Source organism: Neovison vison, chromosome X (assembly GCF_020171115.1).
Source record: "Neovison vison isolate M4711 chromosome X, ASM_NN_V1, whole genome shotgun sequence".
NCBI lineage: Eukaryota > Metazoa > Chordata > Mammalia > Carnivora > Mustelidae > Neogale > Neogale vison.
In genome coordinates this window covers 70,779,449-70,797,294 of record NC_058105.1, presented here as the reverse complement: position 1 = coordinate 70,797,294, position 17,846 = coordinate 70,779,449, and the positions used below count along the sequence as shown (strand labels likewise).

The window sequence follows — 17,846 nt, the reverse complement described above, 5'->3', positions numbered from 1 at the left end:
CCCACAGTACTGGATGTATTTATTTCACTCTGCCAGTCTTAGAACTGTGCACAGGTTCCCTTGCAGCCTGGGAGCTTGCTGGGGATAGGATCCGGGTCTAATTAATCTTGGTCTTCTCTGAAGCATGTAATCTGAGGTCCTTGACATAGTAGGTCCTTAATGGAGAGCTGCTGAATTGATTTTTTTCCCCCGTAAGTATTTGGAAACCCGTAATAAAGAGGACCGTATTCCCAGTGGATTCCTTCAGCAAGGCAAGCAAAAATGATTCCTAGACTGGGGCAGGACACCCCTACTTCTTCACCCCTTAAGAGCTTTGAAGCTGTCTGGCACTGGTCCCCTATATCCCTCGCTGCACCAGACGCCGCTCTCCCTCCCCCAGAGAAGGCAAAAGACAATTTTAACTCTTTATTTGAAACAAACAATTCCAGAGACAGAAGGTTAGTCGTGACAACAGCTTCTCACTACAACACAAGGGTGGGCATGGCTCACGGAAGGGACAGGCCAGGCGCCTCAGAACAATATATACAATTTAAACAGTGGCTAAACTGGTGACAGTTATAAAAACACAAAAAGGAGGCTGGGGAACAGCAAAGCCAACAGGGAAAGAACTGGGCACCCCCTTTGCTGGACACTAAAAGTTTTCTGGAACTACAAAGGCAAGGTGGGGAAGAGAGCTGTCGGCAGTGGGGGTGGGACCCCTGCCCACAACTCCTCGCCTGTCCTTTGACCACAGATCCCATCCTGCACGACCTGGGGCCCCTACAGGCTTGGCCTGGCTCTTAGGATGGGGCAAGAACAAAAGCGGGGAACCCAGCCCCAGTCCCAGTCAGAAGGTAGTTTTTTGCCTTGGGAAACTCTGTCCATTGAACTAGAGGGAGGCAGTTCCAGAAGGGGGCTAAGCGTGTTGACACCGTGGCTCATGCCAACCTAAGACGGCAGAGAGAGACAAACACATAGACCAAGGGGACAGGAGTCGGCTCCCCATACTTAGAGTCATTCTCTGCCTTTGAGGGAAAGAAAGCATTTGGGGGGTTTCAAACGTGCAGCACCAGGGGTCGGTGCTTGCAGGGGTGGGAATGGGGGATACAGTGGCAAGGGGGTTCCAACCACCAGTTATCTCACGGGAGGGGAAGAGCATCTAAGTTCCACGTCGTAGGTAGGGGGTCCCCTCATTACTTTCAGATCTTTCGTAGAAGACCCTCCAGCATGGTGCTGGGGAAGAGCAGAGAAGGGAGTGAGCACAGGGCAGAGAAGGCAGCTGGGTTTCTTTCCCTGGCCGAACCTAAGAACGGGGAGCTTTACCTACGCGGGATGGGTCAGGAAACCCAAAGCCAACAGGATCACCAGAGCTATCAACACTCCATCCAGAGTCTGGCCCCAGGAGAACAGGGTTTACTGTGAAGCGTAAAGACAGTGGCCTCGCTGGGTTTTGCCCATCACTGGGAGCCCAGTCCCTGGGGAGAAAGGACTGGGACCCTGGGGCTGTCAAGTGGTAATGGAAGGAGGTAAAAGCCAGGGGTTCCTAGGGAAGGCAGGGGACGGAGGAGGGCAGTCAAGGGCCCTTTCAAATGAGTAGCATTGGTTCCCGGGCCAGGCGCCCTGCGGGACACGACCCCAGGCCAGGTGTCGGTGTGAGAGACAGACACAGCTAGCACGCAGGCTCAGTCCAGGTCTTCCTCCCCAGGACGACCCAGCTCCTCATAAATCTCACGCACAGCCAGAATACGATTGAGCATACTCTCCAACATGCTGCGGTCCATGGGGATGACGGAATACCAGAGAGGGGACTCCGCGATGCAGGACCGCTCGGGTTGCAGGTAGAAGACATCGTTGCGAGTCCGGAGGCTTTCGGGACTGCAGTGATGGGGAAGGGGAGTGGGAGGGGGGAAGGTGGCAGAGGGGTGGTGGGGGGGGGAGGACAGAGATCAATGTGGGGCAAAGAAGACCCCTGGGGTCCCCATGCTAACGTCATTCCTGCATAGCCTCCAACTCACCATTTGGAGAGATAGAATTCGTAGAACTTGACCGGGCAGCGGAGGGGATTCATGCGGTTTTCACGCTGCTCCAAGATAGGGGCTTCGTCTTCTCTCTTCCGTTTCCCAGGCCCCGTGTCTGCGGAAGAGGCAAATGGCCCAGAGTGGTTAAAAGCACAGTGCTCATGAACCACCTTCCAAAAGCGCGGTCCAGGACATAGAAGGCCTCAGGATGCCCAGTACAGTCTCAGAGGGAAATAAAGGCAGGAGGAGAGCTGGTGACAAGCAAATGTCCTGTGTGCATGTGTGTGGGGGGGTGTCGCTCTGCAGGCCTCCCTGGTTCTCACCGCCAAAACCTCTCTTTATGATCTCCCCCAAACAGATTTCCTAAAGAAGTAACCTCAGAAGTGATGTGCACATGCTCCAAAACAGGCCTGACTCTGCAAGGCTGGGCTGGCCTTCCAGGCAAGAAATGGCCCCAGTCCCGGCCCCTGGGACATGAATCCAGGGGGAGGCTTGGGTCCAGGGCAGTGACCTCAGCAACCGCACGCAGAGGGGCCAAGACTCCAGGACCCAGAGCAGAAAGCAAGGTGTGGTTTCTGTCATGCCCACGAGCAAGGAGCCAGGGAGAGTCTCCCTTCCACGGGCATCAACTCTCCCCCACAGCCAAGCACACCCAATGGCTTCCTACCTGTCCGCCACCCCCTAAGAAAAGGAAACTGCCTGGAAATGAGATGAGTTAGGACATAGGCAGCTGGATGACCTCCCACGGATGCGAGAGCCACTGACCAGCTGTCCACACCTGCTTTGCCAGCCCGGGCATGGGGGGGTGGGGAAGCGGAGGAGAGGGCCGGGCCGGTGGTGAGGCAAGCAGAGGGGGTAAAGATAAGAGTGGGGGGTAGCCTCGTACCTCGCCCTTTTCTCTGGCGGACTGGGGCATAGTAGCGGATGCTCACCACCTTGGTGGTGCCCCGAGGGGTGGTACACTTGCGGGACTGCCGCACCACATTGGTGAAGGAGAGCTGCATATGCTCCTCGGCTGTCTGTAGCCCAAAAAACTTCGTGTTGAAGAACATGAGAGTATTGAGGAGGACGAAGGGCGAGTAGACCCCCAGCTGCTTACACTCCCAGAGGTGCTCTTCCTCCACCCGGGAGAACACCGTATCTGCAACGGTTGGGAAGGAGATGCCAGTCAGAGGGGATCGCCCGCCCACACCCGACCACCTCTGATCCCCGGATGTCCTGCTCACAAGCATGTCTGGCACCATCCCCATTCAGGGAAGCACCCACCACAGATGAAGCCGTGGCGCTCTGCCAGAGTAGACGGTGGGGCTGGGCTGGGTTTGGTTTTTAAGTAGGCTGTGCACCCAGCATGGAGCCCAGCGTGGGGGGCTTGAACTCAAGACCCTGAGATAGGACCTGAGCTGAGATGAAGAGTCAGACACTAGGGGGAGGTGGCTGGGTGGCTCAGTCAGTTAAGAATCAGATCACAGGGGCGCCTGGGTGGCTCAGTGGGTTAAGCCGCTGCCTTCGGCTCAGGTCATGATCTCAGGGTCCTGGGATCGAGCCCCGCATCGGGCTCTCTGCTCTGCGGGGAGCCTGCTTCCTCCTCTCTGCCTGCCTCTCTGCCTACTTGTGATCTCTGTCTGTCAAATAAATAAATTAATAAAATCTTTAAAAAAAAAAAAGAATCAGATCACAATCCTGGGATCCTGGGAGCAGGGAGTCTGCTTCTCTGTCTCTCTCCCCTGCCCTTCTCCCCATTCTCTCCCCCTGCCCCCGCAAATAAACAAATAAAATCTTAAAAAAAAAAAAAAGTCAGACACCCAACCAACTGAGCCACCCAGGCACGCCAAACCAGATTTTTTTTATGGTTTCCACCTGCATTTGAAGCTTCTCTTGCCACCCTCAAGTTATAAGCAGGCAGATGTAAACCTCAGGGAGTCCCACAGTGTCTTCTTTTCTTTCCGTGCTTACCGACCAAACCCAGACCACCTTCCTCAGACCCAGAGACAGCTTGTCAGACCCAAGTCAGGTTCAAGGACGGGGACCCCGGGACCCTAGCTCTGAACATAAGGCCCCAGGTCTGTAACTCCTGCCCTCTGAGTCTTGGTGAAGAGCAGTAGACCAAAGAGCCCAGAACTCTTGGAATGGCGCATTGAAAGACTGGAGGAAAGGGCAGAGGGACTGCTAAGTCCCCGTCCCTTACTGTTGGGGAGGAGCGTGGGCTGCCAGGTACTCAGAGACTTGTTGAGTTCTTGAACGAAAGTCAGGTAGTAAAGGTCCGTGAAGATGTTCACCATTCGGTTATTTTCCAGCAAGTACTAAAGAAAGAAAACCAAACGCACATAAAAAAGCTAGACTCTGGGGCACCTGGGTGGCTCAGTCAGTGAAGCATCTGCCTTCACCTCAGATCATAATCCCAGGGTCCTAGGATAGAACTCTGTATCGGGGGGCGGACGGGGGAAGTCCCTGCTCAGTGGGGAGTCTGCTTCTCCCTCTCCCTCTGCTGCTCCCCTTGCTTGTGCTCTCTCTCCCTCTGTCAAATAAATAAATAAAATCTTTTTTAAAAAGTGTTATATTTTAGGTTCTAAAGGAAAGACATGATGCCGAAGGCCCCAGGCTTGTTGACCTTGGTAATGAGGAGGCAGTGGGAAACAGCTGCTGGGTTATGTGACCCCGTGTGCTCTTCCCCAGGGATGCCCACCACTCCGAGGTGCTGGGACCTTGCTAGAAGAGGGGTTTTGGAAGAGATGTGTCATAGCTGGCTCCTCACCAACCCAGCCCCCCTCATCACATGACACATGGCCGACCTCTCCCTGTGGGAACTAACCACCCCCAACACTCAAGGAACCCAGGTCCGCCCACCCTTCCCTTCTTAGAAGGGTCTGAGAATTGCTGAGGGGACCTGCTCAGGGTAGGAGACAGGGTGGGGCACAGTGAGCAGGACAGGACCATTTCTGGTGGGACCCTGCCTGCTCTGCCGAGGGTGATGGCCAGTGAGGCAGTGTGCAAGGGGTACCTGTTGGATGCCAAGACACAGATAGTAGATACTGTCGGGTTCGTATCGTTCACCGTTGGGTCGAGTGATTTCTCTTACAAACTGGGCCAGGCCGTAGTTGAGTTCGGCAGCAGAGCAAGCCAGAATATCCTCTTTGATGCGCATCGGTTTGGCTGCAGGGATGTGCAGTAGAGGTGGATGGGATTAAGAATACTCCATGCGGAGAATTTCATTTCACTCCATTGTTAATCCCTTCATCCCTCAGTCGCATCTAGCTCTAGCACAAACCCACCCATCACACACACACAAAAAAGCCCTCAGCCTTGAAACCTAGGCAGTCCCTCCCCATCTTCACAAGATACCCCTCGGTGATCACAGCCTTATCACTCCCAGACACCATCACATCCTTCACATCCTAAGCTGAATCACAGCCCTGGCCCTCTTCCTCTTCCTCTCCCTCTCCCCACTCTCCTCCTTAGAGGGTACCCTCCCTCCGCCCCCAACCTACGGCCAAAACGCAGCTCATCCCCCTTGCTTGTTTCTCCATTGGCATATTTTGACTGCACCCAGCACTTCCAGGCATTGACACCATATGAATAGTTGAGCCCAGTACAGCTAGGCTGGCTGCTCATGGAGTCCCGGGAACAGCTCTCCGAAAGCACCAGCCGCTTTTGACCCTAGAAGGGGAGAGAAAGGAGAGGCGTGGCTGGGGCAAGGCCAGGGGCACCAAGGAAGCTAGGCAGGATAGTGCTGACCGCCGCAGAACCAGGGGACTGACATCAGAACACAGCAAGCGGCCAGAGCTCAGAGCCCCAGAAACAGCCCTGATGATCTCATGAACCCAGGACAGAGAAAGTTTGGTTGCGTCTCAGGACTCACCATGGGAGAGACAGGAGGGCAGGGAAGTCAAACTAAGGCTGCTGGCTTGGTTACGAGACACTCCCCCGAGTCCCTTGGGCCCTCTCCCTCTGCTGTGGATTCAGCACCCTAGCCCTCACCTTCCTCATGGTGCGGGGAAGGTCTTGTTCAGTAGACACGTCCTCGGGGCCTACCAGGCCGCAATCAAAGAGGAAGTCTACACTGGGGTTAATGTCCAAAGGATCTGTTAAGAGCAGAAAGGAAGAAGAAATCAAGGTTTTCAGATCTCAACCGGGTAACTCTCCTGCCCTACCCCTCCCACTTGGCCACATGCATGGGAGATGAGCATCCCACATGGCTTCACCATACGCAGTAGGAACCAGCAAAGCTGTACCGAGAACAGACTCAAAGGCACACAGACACCAAAGCTCCCAATGATGTGAATGCTTATAAAACTATGGAACTGTGTACTTAAATGCGGGTAAGATGGTAAATCTCAGGTCACGCTTTTTTGCCATGATTGGAAAAAACAAACAAGACACAGCTGTAAAATAGCGCGCCTATCCTGGGATCTCTGGCACTGGTCCCTGTGTGAGCCTTCTGTCATAGGGTCCCAAGGAGCACTCTTTAGGGTCATGCTCAGGCCACGAGGGTCACTCCTCGCCTGATGGCACGAAGGGTCCTCCTGGACTCCCTGGACACACTTTGCATCCTACTCACTCTTGGGGAAGTCAGCCTCCAAATCTTGCCCAGGCTCATCTAGGACATTGGCCATCTTCACAGCCATGGCCAGGACATCATCTCGAGCTGGCCCGAACAGGTCGCAGTCTTCCAGAAGCCCCTCTGCACTCTGGTTGCTCACAAGATCTGGGAGGCAGAAAAGGTAACCAACACTTCTGCCTAGGGCCCGACCCCAACTACTCCCCAGTCCTGCCAAGGCACCAAGATCACCACGCTCCACCCCCCAGGGCCAAGACAGGTGGGTTGCACCCTGTGTCCCACATCACTGTCTGTGGCATACCACAAAGGTCAGATGAGGCCTTGTCTAACTCCTCAGCCTCGGCAATCATTTCGGCCATAGCCAGGATGTCAGCTTCCAAGGGGTTGGAAGGGATCTTCACCTTCAGCTCCTCGATGGTCTCCACAATCTTGTCTGTGCTCTCCAAGGTGGTGGGCAGGAACATGGGCACAGGCACCTGGAGGCACAAGTCCCAACTAGACACTAAGAAGTGGAGTGGCCCGGGTGAGGGACAGCTGGCGAAGGGGAGGGTGGGTCTCAGTCCTGAGAGGGTAGAGGAGGCCGCAGTAGGAAGGGCCGTGAAACTCACCGGGATGGGCATGGAGAAAGGCACCGGGACTTTCTGGCAATACAGATGCATAGGCACTGGCACAAAGATGGGCACTGGGATGGGTAGCACAATAACCTGTGGCTTCCACTCTTCTGCCGGTAAGAAAGGGGTCTTCTCAGAGCCCCCACTCTGAGATTGGTCATGTCTGGCCTGGGGTCGGACGCTTGCTCATCACCCCCAAAGGCTTTGATGCACGCTTGGTGTCACAAACCCATGCCTGCACCAAAGGCTGAGAGACAATTCTCCGGTTCCACGACAAACATGCCCATGCTACATAAGCCGCCTCAAAACCCCCTGGTCCGGCTCCAGAGCGCATAGCTGGAGGCCTGGACTAAGGAACGCAGCCCCGGATATCTAGGTACCCCAGCTCACCTGTTTGACTTCCTTTGGACTTCATCTCCACCTTGCAGGAGACCCCCCGATTCTGCATCAGTGGTTTACACATGGCAGCTTTGTTTTTGCGGGGTGTGGCTGGGGGCGGTGGGGGCGGAGGAGGGGTGGAAGCAGTGGGAGCCGATCGGGTCTTTGCAGGGATCTGCAGAGACAAAGGAACGTTCGTGCCGCCAACATACCAGAGCCCCCGTTCTGAGACCATCCACCCCTCTGGCTTCGGCCCTGACCTTTCCCAGATTCCCATTTTCCTCTGGGGTCTTCACTGTATTGCTGTTCTCCACTTTGGTTTGAGACGGTGTCTGGGGCTTTGACTCAGGAGACTGACCTAGAGATCAAACAAATGAATGCTCTCATCTGAGGAACTGCTCTCTGTTTTCCTCGTCCCTGTCCCAGGAGAGCTCCGTTAAGAGGGGTGCTAAATGCAAATGGCCTATCTAGACTATCCTCTCCTTGCCACCCCAGATCTCGTCTTCTCTAGGCCCCAGTGACTCGGGCCAAGAAGACTTTGCTCCCAGCTGCCAAGAAGATCAAAAAATAGTTTCCCCAAGAACCCACACTTTAAGACCTTCCATGCAAATGGCCCTCAGAAGCCTGGGACCCCTGCAACAGTGGAGGGGCTGAGGGGACATTCTAGAAACAGTCGTCTTCAGTCTCACTAAAGGCAGAGCTTACGCGGACAACCCCTCTTCTCAGAAAACTAACCACAGCCCCCACAGCCCCCCACTAAGCCTGCCCCACTTGGGAAGGTGCTCCTTCGCTAAAAATACATCCTCCATAGAATCGCAGAGGACTCGAACTCGGAGAACCTTTAAACAAGGCTCCCCCTAGTCCTTGCACAGGCCCAGAAGCTGCAGGGGAACACGGCGCCAGGAGCTCTGGCCTAGGTGGAGGTAAAAACCAGAGCGCGAGAAGGGAGACACTGGGCCTGGGGTTAGAAGAGTCTGGGCAGGTTCTCACGGAGTGGGCACCCACCTCCCGTGGCCCCGCCTGGGACTTACTGTTCAGGAGGCTCTCAGGCCCACTTTGGGTGTCCAGATTGGGTTGGTTCTGCTGACTGTAAAAACGCAGCAGACACTGTTGGTTGCAGAAATGGCGGATCTGCCCACGCCAGTGAATGGTCTCCAGCAGCTTCCCCTGACGCTTACAGGCGTGGCACCGGGCAGCCTGAGGGGGTCGACCAGAGGAGGGTCAGCCCCACCTCCCTAAAACAGTGCTGGGCCCTCTGCCCTGGGGACAAGCCCTGGGCTCTATTCCACTGGGAGCCTGGGCCAGCCAGAGCCCCCTCCCCAGACATCGGCCACAGCCCCGCAGTCAGTGCATCAGCACCCCCAACACGGTGCCCCCACAATGTGCCATACTGTGCCCCTCACCTTACAGTACCACAGCAAGTACTTGCTCTTGCAGTCCTCGCTACAGAAGTCCCAGGTGCTGCCATCCAGCTGCTCGGTGACCCCACGCTGGCAGGTCTGGGAGCAGTAAGTACAAGTGATACAGCACAGCCCCAGCTTCTTCGTGAAGTCCTGTTTGTACAGCAGCACGCAGCCTGGGGAGAAGGCAAGAGGGAAGAGTCTGGAGACACAGAGATGGCCACGGGGGCTTGCGAGCGCCGACCTCTTCGAGGGCGTCCAAGTAAAAGCCCCAACAGCTTCAGGGGCCCGAAGCCTTCGGAGGAGCCCAAGGCTCTCGCCCCACAGCCCTCTGGCCTTCCCTGCCAGCCTCTAGGGCGGTGAGGTATGGGCCTCCTGCCCCTCGGCTGCCTCCTTACCTTCACTGCAGAAGCTTTTCTCCACCCCACTGAATCGAAGCTTCTCGTGCAGGAGCTTCTCCTGCCGGCAGTGCTCGCACTGGGATACCACCCCCCGAAGCCGCTTGAAGTCCTCGCAGCAATCCCGGCAGCAGAACTGGAATACCTGGTCCTGAGATGAGGGCACAAGGTGGGAGGACAGAGCTGTGATACCCGGCAGTGGCCACGGCCCAGCAGCCAGAGCCCCTCAGGCAGACTTCTGTCTGTCCGCTGTCCGCTCGGTTGTGCGGCAGGACAGTGGTGGGGGCGGGGGTCTTACCTGCCAATCCAAGACCTCAGGCTTGCCACTGAAGAGGCTGTGGCAGTAGTGACAGCTCAGGTGAATGCCCCCCTCAGGGCTTGTGCGCTGGAGGGAAGGAAGACAAGTAAGGGAGGTGCGTGGCGTTGGCGGCGGGGGGGTTGGGGGTGGGGAGTCAGGCTTGCTCTTGGCTCGGGCCCAGGGCCTACCTACCCCCAACTCTCATACCCTTTCTCTGTCACCACACCCTTCGTTAATCCCTGGTCCAGGGTTGGGAGTACCTGGAACTTGGTCCAGCAGCTCGGGCTGCAGAATTGGTAGACTGTGCGATCAACCTTGTTGTAGTAACAGGGGTCAGAGAGGCTGCGGCGGCAGAAGCTGCAGGGTCGGGGAGGGCCTGGGGCACAGAGAGAAAGGGAGAGAGAAAGAGACAGAGAGACAGAGAGAGAGACAAAGAGTACGCGCAAGAGAGAGACAGAGAGAGCACACAGAAGGTGTAAGGCAGTGCAGAGGCGGAACAGGAAACCCACGGGAAGATGGGAAGACGTGGCCGGGGCTGAGGTCGGGCGGCAGGGGTTACTTTGGAAGAGGGGAGTACGGGAGGTAGAAGGAAGGCCAGCAGGGGTCTCAGAGAAGAGGGCTTTGCACCTACCAGTGAGCCCTGCCTGCTTCACTTTGTAAGAGGTGGTACAGCACAGGGAACAGAACAAGCTGGTCTTGCCATTACGATCCACATGTGATAGCATCTCAAAGTTCTTACACAGGGTCTTGCACCAGACACAGGGGTACACACGTGTGTTTTTCTGTGAGGATGGGGAAGGAGAGGCTGAGGCTGGATTTGTCCCTTCACTTTTATTTGTTAAATTGTTTAAAACATGAAAGATTTCAGGCATACAAAAAAAGTAGAGATGGTGATATTAACAAAGACCTGTGTATCCACCAGCCAGCTTCAAAAATAAAACATAACAGATACAATTGAAACCCCCTTTATTTGTTTTATTCCTCCCGACCCTCGACCCCGTCAGGCACCTTTATTCGTCACCCGGGCACCGCACCCCCTTCCACAGCCCTCTAATGCACTACTCCCTCGGCCCCACCTTCTTGTACGCCCCCAAGCAGGTTGTGTTGCAGAACCGCTTTTGTTGGCCCTCGTGGAAGAGGAGCTCAGGGCCAGGGCTCCCGGTCTTGGTGTAGATGTAAGCCCCGCACTGGTCGCAACAGTTGGTTTTCAGTCCCTTGTTGGCCCGGAATTTGGAGAAGCATGAATCGCTGCAGAGCCGGTGTACCACGCTGCCGTTGCTGACCTCGTGCAGGACCTGCCGTGTACACACACGCACACCATGAGCAGAGGCCTGCGCACCACCACCCACCCCGGAGCAAGGACCGCCCACCCCGCCTCACCCTAGACCTTCAGAGCAGACAGTGGGCCCAGGGACCCCCCAACCTGCACATCGGGCTGCCGACTTGATGGTGAGGTCCTGGGAGGCAAGGAAGGCTGGCTGCGTACATCCTGGAGAAGCTCTATCCTTGAATACGCTCCCTCACGGTGGCTGCCTCTCCCCCACCACACACTCCCCTCTTCCACAGGGCCTGGCCCCTGCAGCCCCAGGAGTGCAGGGGCAGCTCAGGGCCAGCCAGGCTCTGCAAATCCGGCCCGCATCAAGCTTCCTCACCTCTCCGGTCTTCTGGCATATGCTGCAGCGAGTGGCATCGGCGGGATCCCCGGACTGGGGGATTGGGCGCTGCTGCTGGGCCTCATACAGGGACAGACAGACGGATGTGCAAAACTCATGGAAGGAGCCTCCTGAACCAGTCTGGGCCACAACCGAGTCCTTGGTGTTCCAGATCTCCCTGGAGGGGGTGGGGGGTGAAACAGGTTCAGATATTCACTCAGCACTACCCTCTCCTTTTACCAGCTCCCATCGCCCCCCATCCTCGGGGACTGGTGACCACGGGCCCCCCGAACTACTCTTACTCTACTCAGGCCCCCTTCCTCACCTGCCTGGCTCCCAGTTCTGCTCCACTAGGTGCTTGCCAACACGGTTTCTGTCTCAGCCATTATTCCCAGCCTGCTCCCCGCCCTCCCCGCACCTGGAGACCTTCACGTACTTCTTGCAGAAGGTACAGGTCTTTTTGCCCGAAGGCTTCTTAGAGAAAGTGGTGAGACAGGATGAAGAGCAGAAGAGCTGGGGCAGCCCCTTGCGCTGGTAGGCAGTCTGCCCCTTCTGCAGTGGCGTCCGGCAATGCGCACAGGTCATCTTGGTGCCCACTGCGGAGCGCCCAGCCCTTTGGGCCACACTCGAGCGGAGGGACATGCGAGGGGACCGCCGGGGCCGGAATGGCACAAAGTCCTCATCGTTGGGGTCATCTACCATGGCATCAGAATCCTCATCTGACACTGGAACTGAGGAAGTGGGGAAAGGGGCAGTGAACAGAGGCAACTGGACCGGACCAGGTCTCCTGCCATCCTCTGAACCCATCAGGTAGCTCAGCGGATACTGGATCCCCTGGTGCGACGGGCAGGGGGGGCAGGATCCCCATCCCCCTGGTTCCTGCCTTTCCACCCCCACCCCTAGTATACTGGTATCTTAAGCCACTGGTGTCACTCTCCCTCAGTCACTCCATAATCGCCTAGAGAGGGCACGGGAGGGCTCCAAGTGAGAAGACTCAGGACAGGGATGGCACAGCTGAAATAGGAAACTCCATTCTCATTGCTGTTGTTTTCAATTTCCCCCACTGCCCCTGGTTCCCATGCCAACCCACAGCAGAAACAGGCACTTCACACTCTGCAGGGTGCAGGAGATCCTGGCCAGCCACATCCCACTCGGTCACACTTCCTCAAGTCCTACTCACTGCTCTCAGTGGAATCCACAACCTCAGGTTTCGGAGGCTCCACTCTTCTAACGCGCTCGCTTCTCTTCTGTACCTTGGAAACAGCGGAGGGAGGAAAGCTGACACCAGGGGCAGGCTAAAGGGCCTGCTGCACTAGTGCAGGGTGGGGGGGGGTACAGAGGTGGGAGGGGGAAGGGAGAGTAGGGACCCTTGGCCCAGCCCTTAGGAGGAGGGAAGAAAAGGGGGCTGGACTTTCTCCTTCAGAAGCAGGAGACACAGGAGCTCCCGCCCTCCTCCTAACTCTCCTCACACACACCCTCCACTGAACAACATCTGGGAGGGAAAATGAAGGGTCTGTCCTTTCCAGAGCTACAGGGGGAACCAGACTCCTTCCAATCCCCTCCCTCCCCCTCACCCGCTCAGGCGGCTTCTCACTCGCCTTCCCAGTCAGGCCATCTCCTGCAAAGGAAGCAGAAAACAGCCTAAATCTTGAGCCTGCCCTCACCGCCCCCTCCCTGGCCCAACCTCTGCCTCCATTCCTGGGGAAGGGCTTACTCAAAACTGAAAGGGAAAACTCAAGTGCCTGTGGCTTCTTGGGGCCCCTGAGGGTTACCTCGAGCTCTGCACTAAGGGGAGCAGCTATTTTCCATTAAAAAAAAAGTCCTAGCTTTCCCACCCTCCTGTCCCAATCATTGAGAGTTAAGGAAATGCAGGTAACACATGCTTTCCATCAGAGGACTTCTAGTTCACTAACAAAACCAAATGCAACCACCCAAAGGTAGCAAGGGGAAAAGGAAGCATTGACGTATGGATAGGTTCCCCTGGACTCAGGTGGTTCTGTAAGCCCCAAGCCACTGGTCACAAGCTGGGAGAGGCAGAACAGGGGAGAAAAGAGAGCCCCTCAAGCCCGGGCTGTGCCTCCCCCATCAGAGGCACAATTCCAGGCCCTGTGTTTATACCATTCCCCCTAAATCGCTATATTGTTGGTGGCTCCAGGACCCAGTTATCATTCATCAAACCCAGAAACCCCACTCTCTTCTGGAACAAAATAGCTGGAAAGACCTTAGCACCAAGAAGCCTGGCATCCTCTCCAAATTCTGAAGGAAGGATGCTGGCACCAACAGCCCACTGGGGTTAAAAAAAAGGGGGGGAACCTCTCCCAACAAATCCACTCTTCCCAACCCACCCCCTGAAACCTCACCCCTATTCCTCTCCCACAGCCACTGAGCTGCCTCTCCACCCTTATCTTCCTTCATCTTTGCCACACCCCCCAAATCCTCCCTTCCAAATTCCCAACTCTTTCTCTATATATCCTCCTCCCCTACGTCTTATCCAAACATACAACCATCCCTCCTTACCCCTTCCCTCTCACCATCCTGGATTCTCCAGCTGATTAGACAACCTACCTGGCAAGGAAGGGTGTGCAGGAGGGCTAGGGCCCCCAGGTTTGGTTTGAGAACTGTTGATTCCATCCCCCAGAGTCTCTCCCACTGAAGGGCTGGGGGGACCATTTGGGCTCTGTGGCTGCCCTTGGGGAAGCTCCTCCTCCTGCCCAGGGGAGCCCCTTCTCCCTGTAGCTATGTTGGTGGTCTCCTCCTCTTCAATATGGGGGGACTGCAGTGTTATCGGCGAATCTGGAGCCAATGGTTCTAGTAGCCCCTCTGGTGAAGAGGGATTTGCCCCAGACCCTGCCTCAGGTGGTACCACCTCAGGGGTCTGGCCCCCTGGTCCAGGCTCTAGGGTCTGATCTCCTGCATCCCATGCAAGGGTCCCCTCAGGACCATGGTCCACCTCTGGGGGAGAGGGGGCTTTATAGAGCAGCCCCCCCAGCCCCAGCAGCTCAGTGGCTCCATCCAGGACTCCAGGGTCTTTTTCCAGGCCAGCAGGAGTATCAAGCAGGTCCAGGGCTCCTGAGGATGGAGAAGGGCCAGGGGGTGCCCATCCTCGAGTTGGGGCAGTCTGGGATTCCAGTAGGTCCTCTCCAAATTCCATGTCTACTGGAAGGTCTCCAGCCAGGGGCTTCTCTGGCAGGGTCAATGGGTCAAACGGGCTGGGGAAATCACTGGGGTCCATGAGGATGACTGGATATGGGCTGTAGATTAGGGGTAGAAGAGGGGGCAGAAGAGGTGGTCTTCGCCAGAATGCCTTCTTATATAGGTTCTGGGACACACCCCATCATCCACTTGGATTTCTCTTGAACAGCCCCCACCACAACCGACAAGCATTTCCACAGGCTTTAGTCCGAATGACCACTCCCCCCCAATACAGCGCCCCCTGTGGGGAGAGGCGTTCCCCGCCCTGGCCCTGTGCCCACACTCGCCCGGCAGTCCGTCGTTCCACCCTCCCGCCTGCCCCCGCCACCCCATCTGCAACTCCAAGTTCCCCTCCCCCCTTACCTTTCACTCCCCCCCGGGGAACTCGGGCTGAACGCCCCCTTAGAGTCTCCTAGGACCGCAGCCACCGAGAGCCTTTCCCACCCCCGCGGTCTCAGTTCCTATCTCCTCCCCTCTCTCCTGGAGCCCCCCAGCTCCCCAGTCTTTACCCACCCTGTCTAGCCCCACCCCCCCTCCCCGCGTAGCAAGGTCCTCCCTCAGCCCTTCCTTCGCCCCCACAAACTGCCCTTTCTAACCCCTCCCCCCCGTTACCTTTCAGGGTCGCCCACTTCCTCAGCCCCGACCCCATTCCTATTGCTCCCCTAGTCCTCCCTCTCCTGTTGCCCACCCCCCACCTCAGGCATTTACAGGAAGACATTTTGGAGCTACGATCTCTCCTTAGACCCCCCCCCCCCGCCTCCTGGCTACTGCGAGATCCCGCCTGCAGGTTCGGTTCGGCTTGATGAGGCCCGACCCCTACCTGCGGCAGGGTTAGTGTAACGGCTACAAGCCTAGAACTGCAGACAGCGACGGCCCCGCGCTCGTTCTCCACCTCCCTCCCTAGCAGCCGGGACAGGGGTCGCGGCCCCTTTAAATGGCAGCGCCGTTCACAGCGCCCAGCGCTCTGCACCAGGCGGGCGGGCGGCGCCAGCAACCAACCCCATTGGCTGGCTCGTGGAGGGGGCTCGCGAGACAGCGCCGGCCCCCGGCGCGAGACTCCCAGCCCAGTGGCCGCCTGGAAATTGCGGACTGGAGCCTAGTCGCTGGAGATGGAGCTTGAGCCCCCGCCTGGGGCCCCGTTAGTTGAGGAGGAAAAGATAGCCTCTGGAGCTTTGAAGCCGGCCCTCGGGAAAGGCGGCACCCCCTCTCCATGGAATGGCCGAGTACACTAACCCACAAAAAATAGATCTACGCACCTGCTTCTCTTACCTGGCTCAAGAGTCTTCTCCCCCTTCCCAACCTCCCCCCGTCACACCCGTGCCCGCCCTACCTCCTGGAGCCCACTCTACCCGTGATCCCCTCCTCTCATTCAAATGGTTCCCGGTCCCCTCCCCCTCCCCGTGTCTCTCTTCGCTTCCCACTCGTGTTCAGCCCCCCAGCGTCCGCCCCCCCCCAACAGTCCCTACCTACGCCATGCAGCAGGCGCTTGCCAAGATTACCCTCCCCCCAACCCCACCTCTCCGGGGCCCGCCCCCTGGGCGACTGCTGGGGTAATGAGTGACAGCGGAGTGGCGGGGGGAAGGCAGGGACCCAGCCCTCACGTGCCCCTCCTTCCCTTGTCTGCAGCCTTGGGCTCCCCTAACCATTCTGAATGTCATAGTTGTGGGGTGTCTTAAGCCTGGTCTCCAGCCACCTGGGGCGGGTTAAATGGCTCTGGCTCAGTGACAACGCCTATGCAGTAACCGTTACTGCCTGATGACCCCAAAACCAGGCCCTGCAAAGGCACTCCCCCACTCCCTCAACGGTCTTAGGGTAAGTTCTGGGATCTTCTCCCTGAATCTTCCTGCAGGAGCTCCCTGCATTATCTCTCCAGTAGTTTTCCTCACCAAGGCCAACAGCTCCGTTTCCTCCTTTCTCTCTCTGTGCCTCTCTCTTCCTCCCTCCCTCCCTTTTTCTGTCCTTGTCTCTTTCCTCCTCCTCTCTCTCTCTCTCTCTGGCGCGCACTCTCTCCCTCCCTCTCTCTCTCCCTCTCTGCTAGTCTCTTTTTGTCTCAGTCTCTATCTCTGTCTCTGCCTCTCGTATGCACGAGCACGCACGCGCGCACACACACGCCCCCACCACCACCCGCACCCCCTCCCTCCCGCTCCCGGATGGTCCTTAGCATGTGGGTGTGGCTGAGGTTGAAGCTTGAGAAGTGGGCTAGGGGGAGGGGGCACAGCGTTAGGCCTACCGGTTAAAAAATATATATATATGTGTGTGTGCCAGGATCCTTGCTCAGTCCCCATTATAGTTAGAGCACTTTGCAGTCCCCGCCCCCTACTTTCCTCCTCCAACCCCCGAGGGCTGGAGAGCTTTTAGTGTCTGAGATCCCAGAGGAGGCTCGGGCCGGAGGGGAGTCCTGCCACAGATTTAGGAACGTGTAGATTCGGTGTCCAATGCCTGCTATAGCTTGCCTCTTTGCTCTGGGCCTTCCTTCCCACACTAAGCCTCTCCTGGCCTTCTGGTCCTAGGGAGTTTTAGCCTCCCTCCTCTCACTCACTTTTCCCAGAAACCTTAATCCTTCCTGGCTCCCCACATGGCCTTGAGATTATCTTTGCTCTCTCTGGTACACAGAGATAAAAGGAAGACTTTCCCCCCTCAGGTTTCCCAAACCCAGCTTCCTTTCGGTCTTAACCAGTATTCTGTGTACCTATTCCCCACCTTCTGCTTACTTCCATGTCCCTGTACCTCCCTTTGCATTTTCAATTTGTTCCATCTCGGTTAGTCCACCTCCTTCTTTTGTATTGCCTGCCCTTCTCAACTCATGCTTGGATCCTTGGCTCGCCTGGTTGTAGAGAATGCCTGGTTTCAAGCTGAAGGGAGACAATCTAAGGAGGGATTAATGGTGTATTACTAATTCAGAGGCAGCATGGTGGCATGGAAGTGTGTGGGCTCTGGAGACAGGCGGGGGTTCTAATCTCAGCTCTGCTCACTTTTTAGCCATTTGACTTCGGACAAGTCACTTGTCAAGTCACCAGATTTTAGTTTTCTCTTCAGCACAGATAAGAAAGCCATCTAAATGTCCAATAACAGGGGATTGGTTAAGTCGGTTTTGTCTATATTCATTCAATGGATATACTCATTAAAATGTGGTTACATTAGAAAAGAAGAACCAATGACAGCACACCACAGATAATTTTCAGTGCAGTGGACGCATGTCACACATTATCAAAACTCACAGAACATATGACGCCAAAAGCAAACTCTTATGTAAACCATGGGCTTTGAGTGATAACAATGTGTCATCAATTGTAACAAATAAGGGGTGTTGATCCAGGGAGTGCCAGGAAGGTACACAGAGACTATATGGGAAGTGTCTGTACTTT

At 56.4% G+C, this 17,846-nt stretch overlaps 1 protein-coding gene across 3 annotated transcripts; it reads right to left on the bottom strand.

Moving 5' to 3' along the window:
- Positions 1 to 391: 391 nt before the first annotated feature.
- Positions 392 to 15,970, bottom strand: ZMYM3 (zinc finger MYM-type containing 3). Of its 3 annotated transcripts, none has more exons than XM_044234314.1 (25): positions 15,948 to 15,970; positions 13,855 to 14,540; positions 12,864 to 12,907; positions 12,470 to 12,542; positions 11,726 to 12,020; positions 11,290 to 11,467; positions 10,714 to 10,932; positions 10,269 to 10,419; positions 9,898 to 10,013; positions 9,638 to 9,724; positions 9,340 to 9,490; positions 8,945 to 9,117; positions 8,573 to 8,738; positions 7,802 to 7,899; positions 7,554 to 7,716; positions 7,161 to 7,273; positions 6,854 to 7,028; positions 6,553 to 6,699; positions 5,973 to 6,076; positions 5,483 to 5,651; positions 4,996 to 5,147; positions 4,183 to 4,297; positions 2,884 to 3,138; positions 1,995 to 2,112; positions 392 to 1,854 (listed from the first exon to the last, which is right to left on the bottom strand). In XM_044234314.1, exons 2-25 carry the CDS (start codon positions 14,519 to 14,521, stop codon positions 1,662 to 1,664), a joined length of 4,122 nt encoding a protein of 1,373 aa, XP_044090249.1. In that variant the 5' UTR covers positions 14,522 to 14,540; positions 15,948 to 15,970; the 3' UTR covers positions 392 to 1,661. The 3 variants fall into 3 exon arrangements, with proteins under 3 accessions (XP_044090249.1, XP_044090248.1, XP_044090250.1); XM_044234313.1 differs by lacking the exon at positions 15,948 to 15,970 and adding an exon at positions 15,302 to 15,463; XM_044234315.1 differs by lacking the exon at positions 15,948 to 15,970 and adding an exon at positions 15,302 to 15,463 and having other exon boundaries at positions 12,470 to 12,536.
- Between the last annotated feature and the right edge of the window lie 1,876 nt (positions 15,971 to 17,846).